General features: G+C 50.0%; 2 protein-coding genes across 2 annotated transcripts in view; one reads left to right on the plus strand and one right to left on the minus strand.

Annotated features, from left to right (window-relative positions):
- PPP1R7 (protein phosphatase 1 regulatory subunit 7) overlaps positions 1–1,166 on the minus strand; it is a 229,391-nt gene extending 228,225 nt beyond the window's left edge. Inside the window, 1 exon segment of the mRNA XM_030215930.1 lies at positions 1,075–1,166. Within this exon segment, the coding sequence (XP_030071790.1) occupies positions 1,075–1,141 (67 nt within the window). The 5' untranslated portion in view covers positions 1,142–1,166.
- A 10,449-nt stretch (positions 1,167–11,615) lies between these two features.
- On the plus strand, positions 11,616–13,826 carry ERV3-1 (endogenous retrovirus group 3 member 1, envelope). The gene has a single exon (XM_030215638.1). The coding sequence runs from the start codon at positions 11,616–11,618 to the stop codon at positions 13,824–13,826; it is 2,211 nt and encodes a 736-aa protein (XP_030071498.1).
- The last annotated feature ends 6,617 nt before the right edge of the window (positions 13,827–20,443 follow it).

The following is a 20,443-nucleotide window of genomic DNA, read 5'->3' on the forward strand; positions in this document are numbered from 1 at the left end:
TAGCACACCACCTCCCCCACTGGATGCTACTGTGGATTAGGACCCTAAATGGGGGTCAGAGAAACAGAACTGCTCACCCTCCCTCTAAATTCCACTGTGACATATGTCCAATAGTGACAGTGAACGCCAGGGCCTGAGTGCGTGAATATCCACAGGCACTGCTTCTTCCTTTTTGGGCTTTTAGATTGGAAACTCATGCAGAACCCTGGGCTCTGTGCTGGCATTTCAACACACAGGACCCTGTACTGACTGCTGCTGCTGCCTTCCTGCTTTGGATAAGTGGGAGGAGGAAGAAGTGGATGAAGAAAAGGAACAGGTGAAGGTTTGCTATTTTCTTTTCCTTAGTCATCTGATGTTACATGTTATTTTTTTTTTTTTTGTTACATTTGTACCCTGTGCTTTCCCACTCATGGCAGGCTCAGTGTGGCTTACATGGGGCAATGGAGGGTTAAGTGACTTGCCCAGAGTCACAAGGAGCTGCCTGTGCCTGAAGTGGGAATCGAACTCAGTTCCTCAGGACCAAAGTCCACCACCCTAACCACTAGGCCACTCCTCCACTCCATGACTTTTCAAATGCTAAAGTGGGGTCATATTAGATAAAGAAGATTTGGGAAGCATTGGTCTATAAGCTCTGCCACTCAGCACCCTCTAGCCTCCATCTCCCTGGCAAGATCCTGGCTTAGTTCTTCTCTGATAGCTGGGCCCCTCCTCCAAGGCTCTTTTTACACAACTAGACCTCTAATCGATCCCTGCTCACACCACCGATGCTGATGCTCATCCATCCCCATGGCCCCTGCAGCTCTCAGTACTCACAGCCTCTTCCATACGGCCGGCCCATCCTCCAGGTCCCTGCTGGCCACTTCCACTGTCTGCAGCCCTTCCAAACTTCTTCATCTAAGCCTTCAGAACCAGCGCCACTAACCCTTCCCTTGATTCATCTTTCGGAGAGCTTTCATGTTCCAGTTCACCCCGCTTTTTTTTAAATTTTTTTATTGTACACTATAAAACAACTGCATCCCAACGACCATCTCCCCGCTTAGGTTGATGATATTTCTCTTCCCTAGCTAAGCTCACCATCCATCTCCTGTATTTCTCCTCCTTCCGTCGCCATGATGCTTAGTTTTCCTTTTTCCGGAAGCATTCGCACGAAAAGAGAAGCAACCAATCAGGAACGCGGGAACAGCCTCACTAGAGCCAATCGCATAAGACGTCTCAAGGAAAACGGCTAGGTGCTCTCAGTATACAGTACTTCTAAATCTATGCACACGGCACATGCGCGTAATCCAGTAACATAGTGGGAGCTGTAGTTTTTCTTCATTCTTTAGCGCATCTAGATCCAGCCAGCAGTTATCTTGTCTCCGCCCTGATTCGGCTTGATCAATTAGTGCTAGAGGGTATGGGAATCTTAGGAAAAATGTAACCCGTCAAAACCTGCAGAGGTGAGGCTCCTTTTGACCATACTTTTGAGATACACGTGGTTAATTAGTAGTATACTCCAGGAATTCTTGGCTTTTTTTTTAGTAACTAGCAGTTATGCTGTGGATGGTTGGAAACCGTCCTATAAAGTTTCCTATTCTAGCCTCTACTGCTAGGGTCTGTTCAATAGAAATACGTATGTATTGGATAGATTAGATTGTAAGCTCTTTAAGTAGGGGCTGTTTCTTATGTAAAGTGAAAAACATCAAGTCTCATACATTCATCTTGGTATTGTGCACACAAAAAATGGCAAAATCTGCTTAGTTTTATGTAGTAAATAAAATGTCACAAAACCTCTACTATCGTGTCTTACTGCTGAAATCTAAAAAGAAAAAAAATCTCAAATTATGTGCTCGCCACATTCAAACATTGGCAAACAAATAAAACTTCCTTGCATAGTGAAAAACCGAGTGAAACGTTCATACAAAAGGAGGGTGATTTTATATTTTGTGGAGCTTGCAGAATATTTCCAATGGGTAAAATCAGGGACTACAAAACTAGGCTGTGTAAAATTCTTCTGAACTGGGTCACGTATCTGCTCTGTATGACAGATTTTTGCAGTGTAGTTTAGTTTATTATTTATTTGTGCCTTTATCCAAGGTGGATTACAATAATCATAAAAACAAACATTTATTAAAAGTGCACCACCACATAGGTCTTCAAAAAATCAATAAAGCAAAGTTACTCACATGTAGCAAATGTTCTGTGAGGACAGCAGGTCAAGTATTGTCATAGTTGGGTGATATAATCTGACTAATGATATTTAGAAGTTTCTAGCAGCATCCCACTGTGCATGCGCTGGTGCCTTCCCACCTGACGTGCTGATCTGGGTCCCTCGCTCATTTCAAAAAGCTAAGAAATACAACTTTAAGGGGAGATGGAAGGGCACGTGAAAATATTTAGCCTGCTGTCCTTGGAGAAAATCTGCTACAGGTGAGTAACTTTGCTTTCTCTGAGGACAAGCAGGCCGTTGTATTTTCACAGTTGGGAACCCCTAGCTACTAGGCTTACTGAAAACAACACTCAAGGCCTGTAATTCAATGGACCTGAAACCATATATGTACTAGATGTGGAGATGCAGACTGGAACAGAACAAAACTGGGTCTAGGTGGGTGGAGTTGGATTCTAGACACCAAACAAATTCTGCAGGACTGCTTTCCTAAACTGTCAGGTATTCTGCTCAAGGCAGTAATGTGAATGTGTGGACAGATGACCACATTGCAGCTTTGCCAATCTCCTCTATGGAGGCTGACCTCAAGTGGCCTACCAACGTATCCACAGCTCTGACATTATGAGCCTTGACATGACTGTCTAGAGTCAGCCCAGCCTGGGCATAAGTAAAGGAGATGCAGTTTGCTTGCCAATTACAAACTGTGCATTTGCTGATGGCTACCCCCCATTTTGTTTGGGTCAAAAGAATCAAACAGCTGGGTGGACTGTCTATGGGCTTTAGTCTGCTCCAGATAGAAGGCTAGCCCGTTTGTGCCCTTGGTGTTGGGTCTGATGCTGACCAGTCCCAGGTGCCTGATGTCGAGAGAAATGGAGACCACCTTGATCCTGTGGCACTCCAGTGGATGTTGAAGTCTTGGCAGCGATTGCTTCTAGTGCCAATGATGATGTACCAGCTTTTGAGGAGCCAAAAAATTCTCTCCTGTTGGACTTGCCGTGCACTGTGCCCTCAACTGCATTTTTAAACAGAGAGAACAAGAGTTGGCTTATGGTCAGGCAGGCCCAAGGCACCCGATGCACCAAAAATGCAGGTCCATCACAGGAATCACCCAGTTACATTGGGCACACCCTTTGACGCCACTGGGTGTCTTCTGGAACATTGAGAAAGAAGTGTGGCCAAATTAAACTCAATTGTGAACTGAAAAAGGGACAGCATTCAAATTGAGGTCAGTGCTCTGGCCTAAACAGGCCTAGCGACTGGTGAAAAAGAAAGGAAACTTAGGTTTAGAAAAACTGCTAAAATTAAAAGGAAATAATAAAAAAGAAAAAATTATTGAAAGAAGGAGGAAAAAATACCTTCATGGGAAGGCACTGCAAAAGAAAGAGAAATATACACATTCATTGCTCCATGGAAAAACGAAGACTGAAGGACCTGCGCTTGTGCATCGAGCAGGAAGGCACCAGTGCATGCACGATGGAACACTGCTAGAAAGTTCTAAGTTAATTTTGTTAGTTTCCGCACCGGCCTCCGTCGGATGATGTCACAAATTTGTGAGAATACAATGGCCTGCTTGTCCATGGAGGAGAAAAAAAATATGGCTGATCACCATTTTGAAATGTGTGTAGGCTGGTTCACAGGAGTCCTTCCCATGATGCAGCAATGTGCAACAGGATTTCCCTGTCCGGTACTGGTTGAGAGTCTGTAGAGGAATTTCTGGCAACTGAATAAGGCTGTTTGCATTTTGTTTATCTGCAGCCTTATGAATTACTCCTGTTTTACAGACCATAGTTTTCACTCAATCTGCTATTGTGTTATGTGGAGATTTTTGGCCTGTGATGGTTGTTAGCCCTGTCTCTATACATTTTATTGTGTGATGACAGATGGAGTGACTGTGGATCTGTCTTTTGGAAACTTTCTTAGTTATTGATGTCCTTGGAGAGTATCAGGTTATCAAAACAAATCATGATCTTCTTATGCATAAATAGTTACTGACTATTCTCTCCATGCATAAAAGCCAGGTGAAACAAATAGCTCTTCAGCTGTTTCTTAAAGGAAACCATGTCTCAATTCTTTCAGGAGTAAGAGCAATTGATTCTATGCCCTAGGTCCCACCACAGAAAAAATACTTTTTCTTGTTTCCTCTAGTCTAAATTGTTGTAGGTTGGGAACAACAATGTTAAAAGAACTTTCAGATCTCAGCGCTGTGGCAGGGACTTAAGGCTGCAAAATACTCTTTAAATAAAGAGACGTGTAGTGTAAAGTTAAATGTGCCAACAACAACACTTTAACATTCATTTGTAAATCCACTGGAAACCAATACAGTTGCATAAGGTGTGATGAAATATGTTTGAATTTAAAAAAAGACCCAACAAAAAGTGTGCCTCTGAATTCTGTACAACTTGTGAATGGTAAATACACAAAGCTGGCAATCCTAGATAAATAAAACAGCATTTGTGTGTTTTTTGTGGAATAAACTTTCATCTTGCTGAGTTCAACTCATCAGCAGTCATCAGTTTTTTTAAGAAGTACTTTTGTCTTGCTCCAGTTGACACTGGTTGTGTAGGAGTGGACAAGTGAACACTGGACACAGCCTGCAGCCATCACTAGACTGGCAGGACGACCTCAAGCTCTGTGCAGACTACTTATAGACTTTGCTCTGTGCATACAACTTATGGACTTTGCCTTCTTTGGGGCATACTCTATACTTGAATGTTTACTGAACACTTGCATCTTCTCGTATTGTGCCTTAACCACAAACTGTCAGCTCCTGCTAGCTAGATAGATAACTGTCTGGGACAGGATGCAGGTGCATAGATAAACAGCTTGTAACATTTAGTTGCCAAGGCTTGCACACAGAATTCAGCCTGCACGTAGACGCCACATGAATAGATAGCCTGTGAGGGTGTTGCCAACCCCATCCTGCGTCTCTGAGCCTAACGAGTCTTATCTCCTCTGTGAAAGAAGCATTGTATGATTATGTGTGTGTGTGTGCAAAACAGGATGATAAGTTTCGTTTTCTTTGCCAGTATTATGACGTGTATATGTACTGTGAGAACTACAAGAACTACAAATGTTTACTGCGCATGTCATACTGTGACGTATAAGGGGCCTAATGCGCAGGCCCAGCAGGGAGGTATAAATGTGAGTGTCAGGTGATTTCTGACACACAGTATCCTGAGACTGAATTCAGTACTGTTCATTGCTAGCAATAAAGCTGCCTTGTTTTCGGAACCATTTGCCTCTTGTCTCCTGATTTACTTAGCCGAAGATTCTGTTACATTTTCTGGCGAGCCAGCCAGGAGTATATAGAGGGAAACAGATTATATTCTTTCCCCTCCCCCGCCGCGGTCGGGTCGGGTAATCTGCCCCCCTCCGAGACGGTGGTAAGTGGCCACCGCTGATTTCAGCGTCCATCTCCTGAAGAAGGGCTGATAGACGCCGGCTGACTGGCGGTGGGGCCATGTGGTTCCGGCAAGGAACCTTTTCTTTTTTTTTTTTTTGCCTCGAACTCCGGAGAGAAGCGCGCCAACAGGCCACGTCCGAAGATGGCGGACAGGCGAGTATACTCTGGGTAGTGACCAGCCCGGTAAAGGGTCGAAGAAGAGGCTTGATCACCCTCTTGGCCAGTGGCTAATACGGACTAGGTCCCGAAACCCACTAGGCTCTGCGAAGGAACCGAACGGGAGGGTTTCTTGTGGTGTATGAAAGTTGAGTGAGTGGGCCTGCAGTTTCGGATCGGGCGACCGCATTCCGGTCAGGCCGGCTGTTGACCCTTTTGTGTCCGGTGGAACGAGACCCCTTACTCCTCCACCATCCCTTTCCCCCTTTGTCTGTCTCCTATCCTTTGGCACTCAGGTTAGGATGGGCGGGGGTGGGTCTACTCCGTTAGACTTAATGACGGAATATTTTAGCGAAGTGTTCAACCAGGAACAATGCAGTAAAGCTGGGATGATACAGCGATGTCAATTTATGTGGCCCGGGTTAGGGAGATTTGTCGATTGGCCACCGGAAGGGTCATTCGAATATGAAAAAGTGGCGGCAGTCATGAATGTGGTTAAAGTTGAGGGAAATCCAGGCTGTCCCGAGGATATCCCATATGTGGAAGGGTGGCTTGATGTAGTCCGGAACCCACCGGTCTGGGCCCAGCATAAGGTGGAAAAGGCCACCCTTATGGTGATAAGTCAACGGAAGGGTCGCAAGACCAAGTTGAAAGCCCATACCACGCCCAATATTCTCAACTACCCGGCAACTGTTGCCGTCACGAAGGCCGTAGGGAGCGCCCCCATCACTGAAGCCATGCCCCATACTACCACCACGGAGGCCACGCCCCGTACTACCAGTACTTCCAGTACCCTCCCAAGACCAAGACCTCCGAAAGAGATCCGAGGGAAAGTTCAGGGCCCCCAGAATCCCGAAAAGCCTCCTCCGACGGCCCCTATACTCAGTACGGTAGAGGCCTACAAGGAGGAGGCAGTGCCCCCTCCCTACAGTCCCCTATATCCCAACCTCGCGAACTTGACAGAGGGCCAGAATAACGCCGAGGCCTCCGGCCCAGAGTCGGACGCGGAAGAAACTTCCCGAGCCAGTACTCCCGAATCAACGGGCTCCGGAACCTCCAGGAAGAGTCAGAGGGTTACTAAACCGATAACCCGATTTCCCCAGTCGAGCTCGATAAGTACCCTTCCTCCAAGTCAGCGGGCAGATGTCGCCAATCTGTTTCCGATCCGACAATCAACAACATACACTCCGACCCCGGGAGGCCAGCCCATCGAGTCAACAGTCTATAGTCACGTCCCATTCTCTAGTGCCGACTTGTATAACTGGAAGGTGCATGGGCCTTCCTACGACCAAAAACCCGAACAACTTGTAGAACTGGTGGAGGGCATAATATACAGCTACAACCCAACCTGGGGTGATCTCCGGCAGTTGAGTGCCCACATCCTGACTACTGAGGAACGCCGCCTGTTACAACAGAATATGGAGGAAGCGGTCCGGAGGGCCCACCCGAACGAAGCGCAGGTAGAAGACCGCTTAAGAAGGGAGGTGCCCTCCGCACGTCCTGATTGGGACTATCGGACGGAGGATGGTCAAACCCGCACCCGTCAATACCAGCAGGCCTATCTGGCGGCCCTGAAGAAAGGCAAACAGAAAATTACTAATATGGGAAAAATTCACAACGTTGTTCAACAAAAGCATGAGAGCCCAGGGGATTTCCTCGAACGCCTGATGGAAGCGTTTAGGAGACACAGCCCAATAAATCCCGAAGATCCAAAAAATGTCCCCACAGTGGTCATGAGCTTTGTCAGCCAGTCAGCACCGGACATAAGAAAGAAACTCCAGAAGACTGAAGGATTTGAGGGGATGAGTATAAGCCAACTGAAGGCCATAGCCGATCACGTGTTCGGATACCGCGATCAGGAAGAGAAATCCGAGGCTCGGAAAGAGGCAAGCAGACGGATGCATGAGAATGCAGATGTACTGGCCGCGGTGTTGGAAGAGCGCCTGGGATCAAGACCGCGCGGCAGAGGAAGGGGCCGAAGGGGTAGAGGAACGCGGTCCCCCATAGGACGGAACCAGTGTGCCAACTGCCGACAAGAAGGGCACTGGTGGGCGGACTGCCCGGAGAAGCCACGAGACCAGAATCGAGAGGGGGCGGACGACGACCGCCCACGAGGCCCCAGGCAAGGACAGCGAGGCCGAGGCCGGGGACACATTGAACAACAGGAATGGCAAATGGCCCTTGACGCGGCCCGGGGCTATCCCGCATGAAGTGACCGGGAGGGCAGAGTCCCCACTGACCCTCTGGTAGAAATCCGAGTGGGGACACAACTAATGAAGGCCCTATTAGACACAGGGGCCCAATGATCTGTCATCACCACTGCCATAGCCCCTCCCACGAAAGAAACCATACCGATTGTGGGAGCCTCTGGAAAGTCCCTCACTGCCCCGCTCCTCAAGGAACGCCATGTCCAAATCGGAGGGACGATGGTGTCTCATCAGTTCATACATATCCCCGAATGTCCAGTCCCCCTGATTGGCCGGGACCTACTGTGCAAGCTCCAAGCCACCTTACGATTCAAGGCTACGGGAGAAGTAGAAGCCCAGTTTGAAGACCGGCCAGTAACACTTATCTGCCCTGTACAAGAAGAATGGAGACTGCACGCCCCCTTATTCGCAGGCCCCGACGACTGCCGCTATTGCCAGGATACCCCTTTCGCACGGCAGAGAAGAACCCTCATGGCTGGGGTGCCCGGCGTGTGGGCAGAAGTGAACCCCGGCGGACTTGCTGTCAACGCCATCCCCATCTGGGTCGAACTCAAACCTAATGCCCAGATTGTCAACCAAGGACAGTACCACATCCCCTATGCAGCCCGACACAGTATGCAAACGCATCTACAGAAACTCCTTCAACAAGGGGTCCTCAAACCGGCCAGATCTGCTTGGAACACCCCACTGCTGCCCATTAAGAAGCCAGGAACATCAGAGTACAGACCCGTCCAGGACCTGAGGAAGGTCAACAACCAGGTGGCTGACATAGTTGCCCTCGTACCTAACCCTTACTCCATTCTAGCCCAAGTGCCAGCCCAAACCAAGTGGTATAGTGTCATTGATCTGAAGGATGCTTTCTTCTCCATCCCTCTTGCTGCCGATAGCCAGCAGTTGTTTGCCTTCACGTGGGAAGACTTACAGACTGGGAGTAAGCAGCAATACACATGGACCCGGCTCCCCCAGGGATTCAAGAATTCACCTACCCTCTTCGGTGACCAACTTGCCCAAGAAGATCTACCAGGACGAGTATGGGCCTGTCGTCCAGTACGTGGACGACCTGTTGGTAGCCCGGGAAAATGCACGGATTGTGCAGAAGCTACCCTTTACCTCTTGAAAACCTTGGAAGCTCAAGGGTACCGAGCCAGCCGAAAGAAGGCCCAGATATGTGAGATCGAAGTCGAGTATCTGGGATTTCGCCTCCGAGAAGGAACCCGAAGGCTCGGTACACCCCGTACCCAAGCTATTCGCAACCAACCCATTCCTGCCAATAAAAAGGAACTGCGTGCGCTACTAGGAGCAGCTGGATACTGCCGGATCTGGATCATTAACTTCGCTGTTTTGACCCAGGACCTGTACACCAAGCTGAAGGGACCTGAACTCAAGGGCCAGACCCTCCAGTGGGAGAAACACGAACTGAAGGCTCTCCAGGACCTCAAAGAGGCCCTCATGGCCCCACCAGCGCTCAGATTGCCAGATGTGACTAAACCGTTCCACTTGTTCGTCGATGAGAAGAAGGGATTGGCACTTGGGGTCCTCACCCAAATGGTTGGCACCTGGCAATGACCTGTAGCATACCTTTCCAAGGGCATGGACAACGTGGCAAGAGGTTGGCCGGGGTGTCTTCGAAGCATTGCGGCTGCATGCCTGTTGATACACGAGGCCAACAAGCTCACCTTTGGCCAGACGCTCCTTGTGACTACGCCCCATACCATCCGCGGCCTGCTCGAGAGTCTTGGGCCCCGATGGATGACTAACTCCCGACTAGTCAAGTACCAAGCCCTCCTGTGCGAGAACCCGGAGGTGCAAATCCAGGACACCACCAACTTAAACCCTGCTACCCTTCTCCCGGCCCCGGAACCACCATTTCATGACTGTGTAGAGGTAATGGCCACTGTACATTCTAGTAGACCTGACCTCAAAGACCAGCCCTGGCAGGGGGGAATCACCTTGTTCATGGACGGAAGTAGCCAAGTGATCAAAGGAATCCGGAAAGTTGGATATGCCGTCGTATCTGAGGATCATGTGATCGAAGCTATGGCCCTGCCACCCGGAACATCAGCTCAGAAAGCCGAATTGATCGCCCTCATCAGGGCTCTCCTCTGGGCAGAAGGAAAAATTGTGAATATTTACACTGACTCCAAGTATGCCTTCCTTACCCTCCAGGTACACGGTGGTGCCTTGTACCAAGAAAGAGGCTTCTTAACAGCTGAGGGAAAAGGGCTCGCAAATGCCACTGAGATCTGCCAACTACTCGAGGCTGTATGGAAACCAAAGAAAGTAGCTGTGATACATTGCAGGGCTCACACAGGCCGGACGGACCCCATTGCCCGGGGAAATCAGCGGGCGGATGATGCAGCAAAAAGGGCAAGTCAGCGCCCTCATTCCTCTGACCCCGTGCTTTTCGTCCATCTCCCCACAGAGGCCCCCATCTATGCCCCACAAGAAACAGAGTGGGCCTGGCAAGAGGGCCTGGAATCGCGCAATGGATGGTGGATACTACGGGATGGCCGAATATGGATACCCGAAGCCCTGGCCTGGACGGTGGTCAGGGAAGCCCACAACCGCACCCACCTGGGCAGAGACGCCTTGGGACGCTTGCTCGAGAAGACCTACTATGTCAACAAACTATCCCTCTGGACCAAGAATGCTTCCAGCCAATGCACAACTTGTGCCCGGAACAACCCACGGACAGGATCAGGTCCTGCTCCTGGTCACATCCTCCGGGGCACCAGCCCATTTCACATCTGCCAGATTGACTTCACGCACATGCCCCCGGCCCGGGGCTACAAGGCTGTCCTTGTGGCAGTGTGTACGTACACCGGATGGATTGAAGCCGTACCCACCAGGACGGAGATGGCTAGAGAAGTTACCTCCTTACTCATTCACCACATCTTGCCTCGATACGGGCTCCCTAAACAGATCAACTCTGATAATGGGCCTGCATTTGCCAGTGAAGTGACCCAGCAACTTAGTACTAGACTGGGCCTCGATTGGAAGCTACATTGTGCCTGGAGACCCCAGAGCAGCGGGGTAGTGGAGAGAGCCAACCGATCCCTGAAGAACCAGCTTGCTAAACTATGCCAAGAAGCCAAAGCCAAATGGCCCGACCTGCTCCCACTAGGTGCACACCGAAAGCTACAGGTCTTACCCCTTATGAGATGATGTACGCCAGGCCACCACCTCTGCCTTCCTTCCCCGACTCCTTGCAGATACAGGGTGAGAGTTCCCTAGTAAAACAGCTAAGGGCCTTACGCGAGGTAGTGCAGGACATCCAACAGAACACTGAGAGTGTAGGTCCCCTAGTTCTTACCAGCCCTACACACCAGTTTCGGGTGGGAGATGAAGTATGGGTGAAAGAATGGGACGAATCTGACTGCTTGAAGCCCAAGTGGAAGGGGCCCTCCCTTGTTCTCCTAACCACCCCAACCGCTGTTAAAATTGCAGGGAGCCCCGTGTGGATACACTGGACCAGGCTGAAGCCAGCTGCACCTACCGACGGCTCACCCAGAGTTTGGACTGCTCACAGCCACCCAGACGCTCCTCTGCGACTAACTCTGAAGAGGAAGTGAAACAGGTCCATGCCGAGTCAGAAGCTTAGCCCTTGGACATTCTGCGCCTTTGGTTCATTGTTTATTGGAGCTGTCATCTTAAGCCTCGTCCTCTTCCTGCTGCAACAACTCGGATACCTCTTCCCCCAACCATGATGTTCAAACTACTCTTCCTCCTCCACCTCAGCCCAGTCCCGGTGGAGCCGGCTGCCCTTAGTCTGAACTGTACCGAGTGTTTGCGCCTGGTGCGTCACCGAACGGCTGAAGGGTATAACCTAGTCACCACCCTCATTCACCAGTCTCAGCCCCCGGAGAAGGATTGTCATCCCCTTGCTTCATGTGTCATTACTACACCAGATGGTCCCCATCAGTTCTACAGATGCCTTGAGAATAAGAATCGCACTGTTTGCCATTCTCCCTCAGCCCCCAGATACTACAATGTTACCCTGAGTGTTGGTCTTCCTCAGTACCAGGTTCCATCGCATCGAGGGCGCATCATCACGTCGTCTACCGGGATCGAGGGAGATGGCATCCTATATTACGTTAACTCAACCCGCGTCCTTGTTGCCGGAGCACAGACTACGGCCACCCTCACCTTTGACGTTTGTGCTGCCATGGACAAGCATCCCTGGTCTCATAAGTGTGGCAGCCAAAGCTGGCGAAAGTCTTATGCTGACAACCACAAATATGTTTGTCCCCTTACCCTAGATTGGAGATATGGTTCCCCTTGGCCTTGGCTCCCATGTGCGGCAGACACTCGGACCTCCGGATGGAAGCGAGTATGCGCCTACACGGGAGGAGGATATCCCGGATGTACCGGCCTTGGCGAATTCCGTCGGGGTCCCGGCAACACTGTACTCCTGGATTGGTCTCTCAGAGGACATGGAACCCCCTGGAAAGAAACCTGGGGCCTCGGCATTGACGGCACCGGGTCGGATCCGCTTAGCTATATCACCATCTGCCAGAGCCTCGAAGAAAAGCCTCCCACGCACTATCAGACCACAGTCGTTGGGTTCCAGGAGGTATTCGATGAAATCGCTCGCGCAGTGGAAGTAGCTACTAAGTTTCCCGTTTCCCCTGAAGCCCGAAACATGTTCCTCAATCTGGCCGAGAACATTACCCTCTTCCTTGGAGTTACTAACTGTTTTGTCTGCGGTGGCACCGACATGGGTGAGCAATGGCCCTGGGAAGCGAAGGAAGTCCACCAGCATATGTGGGATGCCCTGAACACCACTAACATCACCTTTCCGCAACGTCCGCACCCTTATGAATGGGCACTGAGAACGAACATTATAAGCACTCTGTGTGCCAGCCGGGCCCCCTCGAAGCGATACTCTGTCCCCGTTGGAGACTCGGCCTGCACGGGAGTCATCCAGTACAATGGCAGCCAGACCGACGACCTACCCATACCGACGCCCATGTGGACTGAACCCACCCTGAACGCGACATGGACACACGGGGGTAACGCCTCCCTTAAATGGATAGCCCCGGAAGGCTACTATTACATATGCGGCCGCAGGGCCTACAAACAGCTCCCGGCCCGCTGGTTTGGTACCTGCCTCTTGGGCACAGTCCGACCCAGCTTCTTTCTTCTGCCCCTTCGGGTGGGCGAGACACTTGGTATTCCCCTCTACATGGAACAGGGGCCCGGGAACAGACGGAGACGGTCCACCCGCGACACCAAAGTCCGGATAGGAGATTGGAAGGACAACGAGTGGCCGCCGGAACGCATAATTCATTATTATGGTCCGGCCACCTGGGCTGAGGATGGCAGGTATGGATACCGCACCCCTGTCTATATGCTGAATCGCATCATCCGCCTGCAGGCAGTGCTTGAAATACTCACGAATGACTCAGCCCTTGCACTCAACGTCTTGGCACGACAGAACACCAAGCTGATCACCGCGGTTTACCAAAACCACCTTGCCCTTGATTACCTGTTGGCCCAGGAGGGCGGGGTGTGTGGCAAATTCAATCTCAGCAACTGTTGCCTGCGGATCGACGACCAGAGTCGCGTCATCAAGGATATCACCGACCGAATGGTGAAGCTGGCCCACGTCCCTGTTCAAACCTGGAACAGTGCCTGGGATTGGACTTCTTCCCTAACCGACTGGCTACCTACCTCTGGGAGCCTCAAGAGCATCTTTGTCATGGGGGGCCTGTTCTTGTTGTCCTGTTTATTAATACCCTTGTCTCTTCCCTTTGTTTTCAGATGTCTCCGTTCCACCATGGAAACTATTGCCGATCGGCGTGCAGCCGCCCACATCATGGCCCTCCAGATGTATTCCCCCATACCGCCATCCGATGTTGATGAAGCTGAAGTCTCTTCTCCCGAGGCGATCGACGGGCCGGCACCCTTGTGACAGCACAAGTCCGGCTACAAAGGGGGGGGGGGGAATCCACTAGGGACCCTCCGTCTCGACCCTGGCGAAGTAACCAACGGCTGCGCAAGGGCTTAGGGCTCTCTTATTGCCTCCTCTTGCTAACTGTCCGTGTCTCTCTCTTCCCTTTCAGGGCTCATGAAGGTGATACTCTCCACCGGAACGGATGTTTAAGTATCAAAAGGGGGGGTATTGTAGGAGTGGACAAGTGAACACTGGACACAGCCTGCAGCCATCACTAGACTGGCAGGACGACCTCAAGCTCTGTGCAGACTACTTATAGACTTTGCTCTGTGCATACAACTTATGGACTTTGCCTTCTTTGGGGCATACTCTATACTTGAATGTTTACTGAACACTTGCATCTTCTCGTATTGTGCCTTAACCACAAACTGTCAGCTCCTGCTAGCTAGATAGATAACTGTCTGAGACAGGATGCAGGTGCATAGATAAACAGCTTGTAACATTTAGTTGCCAAGGCTTGCACACAGAATTCAGCCTGCACGTAGATGCCACATGAATAGATAGCCTGTGAGGGTGTTGCCACCCCCATCCTGCGTCTCTGAGCCTAACGAGTCTTATCTCCTCTGTGAAAGAAGCATTGTATGATTATGTGTGTGTGTGTGCAAAACAGGATGATAAGTTTCGTTTTCTTTGCCAGTATTATTTCAGTATTATGACGTGTATATGTACTGTGAGAACTACAAGAACTACAAATGTTTACTGAGCATGTCATACTGTGACGTATAAGGGGCCTAATGCGCAGGCCCAGCAGGGAGGTATAAATGTGAGTGTCAGGTGATTTCTGACACACAGTATCCTGAGATTGAACTCAGTACTGTTCATTGCTAGCAATAAAGCTGCCTTATTTTCGGAACCATTTGCCTCTTGTCTCCTGATTTACTTAGCCGAAGATTCTGTTACAGTTGTGTGGCATCTTCCACTCTTGTATTGTTTCTGTTCTCTTTGTGGAAGATTTTTTTTTCCATTTTTTGAGTAATCCTAGATAAATCATATTACTATAATAATTCCATAACATCCACAGATCAATCCAGAGACGAGTGGGTTATGTCCCTCTACCAGCAGGTGGAGATAGAATGCTGGGGATCTGCTATAAGGTATCCTATGCAGCAGCCTTACTTTCAGTATTCTCTCTATCTGAGCAGGTGGATGGACATCGCTTGTGCAGCTCTGGTTTGGTGCTTGTTCCTGGTCTGTTCCCACAGGGTTCAGTCGAGCTGGGGGTCTTGGCGTGGATATGCCAGTCGGGGTACACCAGGTGGTGCCAGGTCCCTCCCTCCCTCCTCCCCCTCCCCCTGCATTACCTACCTGTAAGATCGGGGCCTGTGCTGTTCATTTGCCACACAGTCCCTAAACTCCTACCTCTTAAGAAAAAAAATGTGGGTCCAGTTATGTGTTGGTAGTGGCATGTGCCTGACTTCCATAGTTGCACCATTTCCTCTCACCCTTTGTTACCTGCGTTTCCTGTCTCTGGGCTGTCGGATTATAGGTCGGTATGGCATTGTTCTGTTTGTTGCTCAGAGCCATTCTGGCAGCTGCTCTGCCCTTTGTACAAAAAAACCCCAAACTTCTATTGCCGGCACCCAAGCGGTTGGAACCCTCTTGTGGTAGCCTCTGGCTCCCCTTGTGCCATTCTGGCTCTGGGCCCCATCCCGCGTTGTTCAGCTGTTACTTCAGCAAGATTCTTTCTTTTTGGCGGGCTGCGCTCTGGTGGCACGCTCCATCTTGGAGCAGTGCTTGTTACAGAACGCAGACCTCGGCTCTCTTTAGTCCTGGCCACATGCCACCCTCGCTGGTGCACTGGGAGTGCATGTGTGCTTCTTTTCCATGCTATCCTTGTCAGCCCCATGCTATTGCCGAGATAATGGCATTTGGTGACACCCCTTTCCGCTGCACCTTGTTGGGGAATTCCTTTATCCGCAATGTTTAAAAAAAAAAAAGAAAGAACAAGACATCAAATTTGGCCGTGGGGATTGGTGGTCGCGCTGTCTTCCTGTGGTTGTTGGTGATATGGGATTTTGGGCGGTCCACATTTCTCTTGGTTCCCTTTGGTGGGAGAACCTACCCTTGGGGGTTCCGGCCTGTCTAGGTCCTTGGATGCATTCATCTGTGGCTGGAGAGTCGTGGCCTGCACTTCCATTTTAGTGGCAGAGGTTAAAAAAAAAAAATGATGCTCTTAACGGCTGTTCTGCGGCTGATGAGCCCAGTGGCTGGAGGAGTGCTGTCTCTTCCTTCGAGTTCTGAGGGCTTGTTTGTTAGTAGATGCTGCTCCCCTGTGGCTGTGTGGACCTCCTTTGATTTGGAGCCCTTTGCAGGGTCTTCCTGTTCCTGACTTTCCGGGTTGACAGCAGGGGCACAGGCTTCACCCTGGGTCTCCCGAGACAGAGGGTAGGTCTGCCTTTTGGCCCTAGGCTCTGCCTAGGTCTTCCTCCGTTTGTTGGAGTGCTGGATTATTTCTGGGGAGTTTTTGTTGTTTATGCCTATTGCCGAACTCCTCGCAAAAAACACCCAAACAAATCGGGGACCATGCTAGAGCGCTATGTTTTAAGACTCTCACAGCTGCATTGGTCTTGCATGTCCCACATCTCTCTATATAAAACACACCTCCAACGTTCTAATGAAGCCTCCACAAGTCCTAACGTTCTAAATATGTGGTGGTGTAGATCAAAATTTGCCCATGAGTGTTTGCCCCACCCTCGCATCCATCGTGATGACATCAAAACGTGACGTCACAACGTCACACGCTTTGCGAAATGAAACAATGGAGGAGAATGAGCAAAACACACGGTCAAGATTCAGGCAGCCATGTGGGGAGTTGCAGTGCAGCGCGAGTGGGAGAGGGGAGGACAGACAGGCGCAGGAGGGCTGCAGGGCCGTCGGAGAAAAGAGGGGGACAGCTGTTCGCTGGAAAGGGGGTTGGCAATGCTGTTGCGGGGCACAGAGAGACAGGAACGGAGATTTTAACAGCCGCACTGGGGAGACGGTTAGGAGGAAGGGAAACGGGAGGGAGGGAAAGTGGGTGTGCGTGTAAGAGCTGGTAGCTCAGCGGCAGCGGGGTGGGGGCAAAGAGGAGGAGGTGGCTTCCGCCGGTATCTCTCACTCTCCCCCGGGCCACAACTGACAACGCCACACAGCAGTGGCAGTGACGCACAGTGACCGGCACGCAGCCTCCCAATGACGTGACCATGTGTGCGCTGGCTCGGCCGAAATCTGCCAGCCCCTCACGTGCCGCTGGCTGCGCCGTGCCGTTCCGCGCCGCGCTGCTAGCGATCTCTGCTGTTGGTTATCTCCGCGAGCTGAGCAGCGGTCATGGGATACTGAAGCAGACAGGGCTTGCAACCCTTTTCTTGCAAATGTCAGGGCACTAAGAGGCATAGGTAGCAAGCTGTACATTAACAGCCCTGCGTTGTACATTTAAACATGTGCTTCTGTTTTAAATAGTATGCAAATAAAGATGTGTGCAGACACGGGACCATGCAAGTCACCATGGAAACATGCACATCCTTCCAGGTGTGAGTTGGACGTAAGCTCAATGTTATGGGGGAGAATTCTAGAGAAACTTTGGTGAGGTTGTATGTATATTCGTTATGAACATTGCAATGCTGTTTTGATACTGCCGAGCGGGGAAGGAGCAGAATCAGACGGATGGGAACAGGTGGCAGGGGGGGTCAAGGGAGGGGTTTCTGGAACTAACACAGGGGAGGAAAGGGGGAAAGGGAGATGGGGGGGAAAGGAGGGAGGGAGGAGGGGGGGGAAAGGGAAGAGTGGGGGGGGAAGGGAGAATGGGGGGGAACACACTCTACCTCTGTCACACACACACTGTATCTGCGTGAAACACAGTCTCTCTCACACTCACTGTGTCTCACATATGCACTCGCACACAGTCATTCTGAAAGACACACACTCACTCACAGATACACAAGCACCCAGTCTCAATCTCTCTCTGACACACAATCGCACGGTCACTCTCTCTCTCTCTCTCACAGTCACTCTCACACACACTCTCAGTCAAACATACACACTACGAGGAAAACCTGGCTAGCGCCCGTTTCATTTGTTTCCGAAACGGGCCTTTTTTTTACTAGTGTTTCATATTGCTGCTTTCAGCTTCTTTGGCTCTTGGGCGTTCTCCCTTAGGTAGGGATTTGCAGCACTGATCTTTTTTTGTTTTTATCACTGGGCTGCAGTAACACTGGTTACCTGGGGCACTTAGCCCTTTGTGTTCCTCTCCCAGCGGTTTCCTCTGGAATTTGCTACAGTCCTCAGGGCTGTTGACGTTGCCCTCTTAGGTTCCACATGGATTCATTACCTTTTTTTCCCTTGGCTATGTTTCTGTGTAGGGGAAGCTATAATCTCAGTAACACGATTTTGTATTTAGTGCATCAGTCTATTTTGGGCTGTGGGGGTTCAGAATCCTAATTTTCTTTGTGATGCAGGAGATTGAGTATTGGCAACCTCCTCATATGCTTGTATTGCTTTGGTATTGCAGCCTGCTCACTTGATCACCACAGACTGCTCAAAGACTAATATACTACAGATTCTCTTAGATTCGTATTGGGTAAATTAAACTCTTTATTTGCACTTTAATTGGAGAGTGTATAAGCCATTATTGTTCCAACTACACAATGATTAAGAAATACACACACTAATCCAGTACATTACTAAAGGAAGGCTATAGAAAAGTAAAATAAGAAAGATTATATTTATATATATATATATATATATATATATATACACACACATACATACATCATCACCACTGGTCAGGAATTAGATCATTCAGGCCCTTATCTCATCAGCTGGGAGGCCGGTTGCAGCGAAAGCCCGAAGTCTCCATATGACCAGGAACAAGTCTTTTCTGCACGATGTGTCCATCCACAGAATGAGCCCCAAGGCTCTACTACAAAAAAAAACCCTTTTTATTAAGCTAAAACTTATCCAGGAATGTACATGAGTTTTCAGTAATATGCTCTCAGTTCAGGTAAACAAACCACTGTTTATCTCCCAAACCTCAAGCATACCCTGCCTCCCTCCTGCACAAGCTGGCTTCAGAGGCATTCCATCCTGTTCTTGAGAGGTTCTTTATCTCATATATTGTTCTTGAGTCTGCCTTATCTCATACATTGTTCTTGAGATGTGCCTTACATTCCAGCCTGTTCTTTGAGATGTACCAGGAAAGTCACTTTTGGGTCAAAGACAGAAGATTTTAAAAATGTATTATCGATTAAAGCAAGACTGAAAAGCAATTTTTAATATTTTCCATCACAATGCTATACAGTGACATTCTTTTCTGGCTTCCAGCTAGCTACCCTGTATCCTGCACAGTGCCTTGGCAAGTCTTTCTCTCTCTTTTGCTTCCTTAAGGGTAGTACCTTGGTAGGTAGCAGCGCCTTCTGGACTGTGACTGCCAGCTTCTTACAGACTCTGGTCTGGAGGTACACTTTACTTTTACGTCCCTCACCTGTACGACGCTTCTCCCGGCTAGGACGAGGATCGGTCTTGGGAAGGTCTGTTTCGGTTTCCTAAGTCTGGCAGCCGTCATCTGACTTAGAGCAATGGTACAGCCATCTTGGATAGATCATATCCCAGGAAGCCATGTTGGACTAACGAGGACAGGAAGGAAGCCCATATTTGGTTCTTAGAGCTCTGCTGATGGGGGCAGCCATCTTGGTTCAGCTGCATATGCTTTAGCCTAATTCCTCCTCTACTTAAGGCACTGCCTCCAGCCCTTCAGTGCTTCGGCTTCTGCTGCGCAGAGGTTGTGGTCTGCATCCGTGTTCCTTTCCTGATTCCTGAGTGTCCTGTGTTTTGACCTTGGCTTGTTTCCTGACCTCGCGTTGTGTTGCTGCTTGCCTTTTGACCCTGGACTGTGTTTGGACTAATCTCAGCTTTACTGTTTTCCTGGCTCATGGACTGTGTCTGTTGACTACCTGTCTGGTCGGTGGTCATGCAACTCCGCCGGTTCCGGAAGTCCTGCCGGCCGCTTGAACCCAGGGGCTCAACTCCAGGGGAATAGTGGCTAAGTGCAGGTGAAGCAAGGGGTTGTCTGGCTGCTTGACCGAGTGCGGGCATCTTCGCCGTGCTCAGTCGGGGCACAAGGGCTCACACGCCAGTCATAACATTTACGCTGTGATCTGGTAGCATCCATAGGGGTTTATTGTGGCATTCCTGTAGCTCGGTTTGCCAGCACCTTGGTAACCTGTGTGGCAGAATTTTCTAAAGTATGGGTGCCACCTTTTTGCAGACTTAGTTGAGCGGTACGGCTCTCACCATAGTGGGGTAGCATCCTGATTGTACTCCCTTTAGTGCTTATGTCAGCTTCCAGTAGGCTGTTTCTGAGCAGCTTCCTGGGAACATACTAGTGACCGTATTGTGACAACTTGTGGTCTGTGTTGTGGCAGCATGATTTCACAACGTGGCACGGTAGCAGCTTCCTGCTAGCTGAATGGCCAGCATACTTGGTCTTCGCTTATTGATGTTATGCTGGTAGGCTTCAACGACTGCATTGCTCCGTCTTTGGATGTCGAACATGGCTTCATCTTTGGACGAGCCTTGTCCAGTGTTTGGATTTTGGTCGG

This window comes from Microcaecilia unicolor, chromosome 10 (genome assembly GCF_901765095.1).
Source record: "Microcaecilia unicolor chromosome 10, aMicUni1.1, whole genome shotgun sequence".
NCBI lineage: Eukaryota > Metazoa > Chordata > Amphibia > Gymnophiona > Siphonopidae > Microcaecilia > Microcaecilia unicolor.

Bases quoted from the DNA above. Each gene is read 5' to 3' on its own strand.
- ERV3-1 (XM_030215638.1), top strand. From the start codon at position 11,616: ATGATGTTCAAACTACTCTTCCTCCTCCACCTCAGCCCAGTCCCGGTG.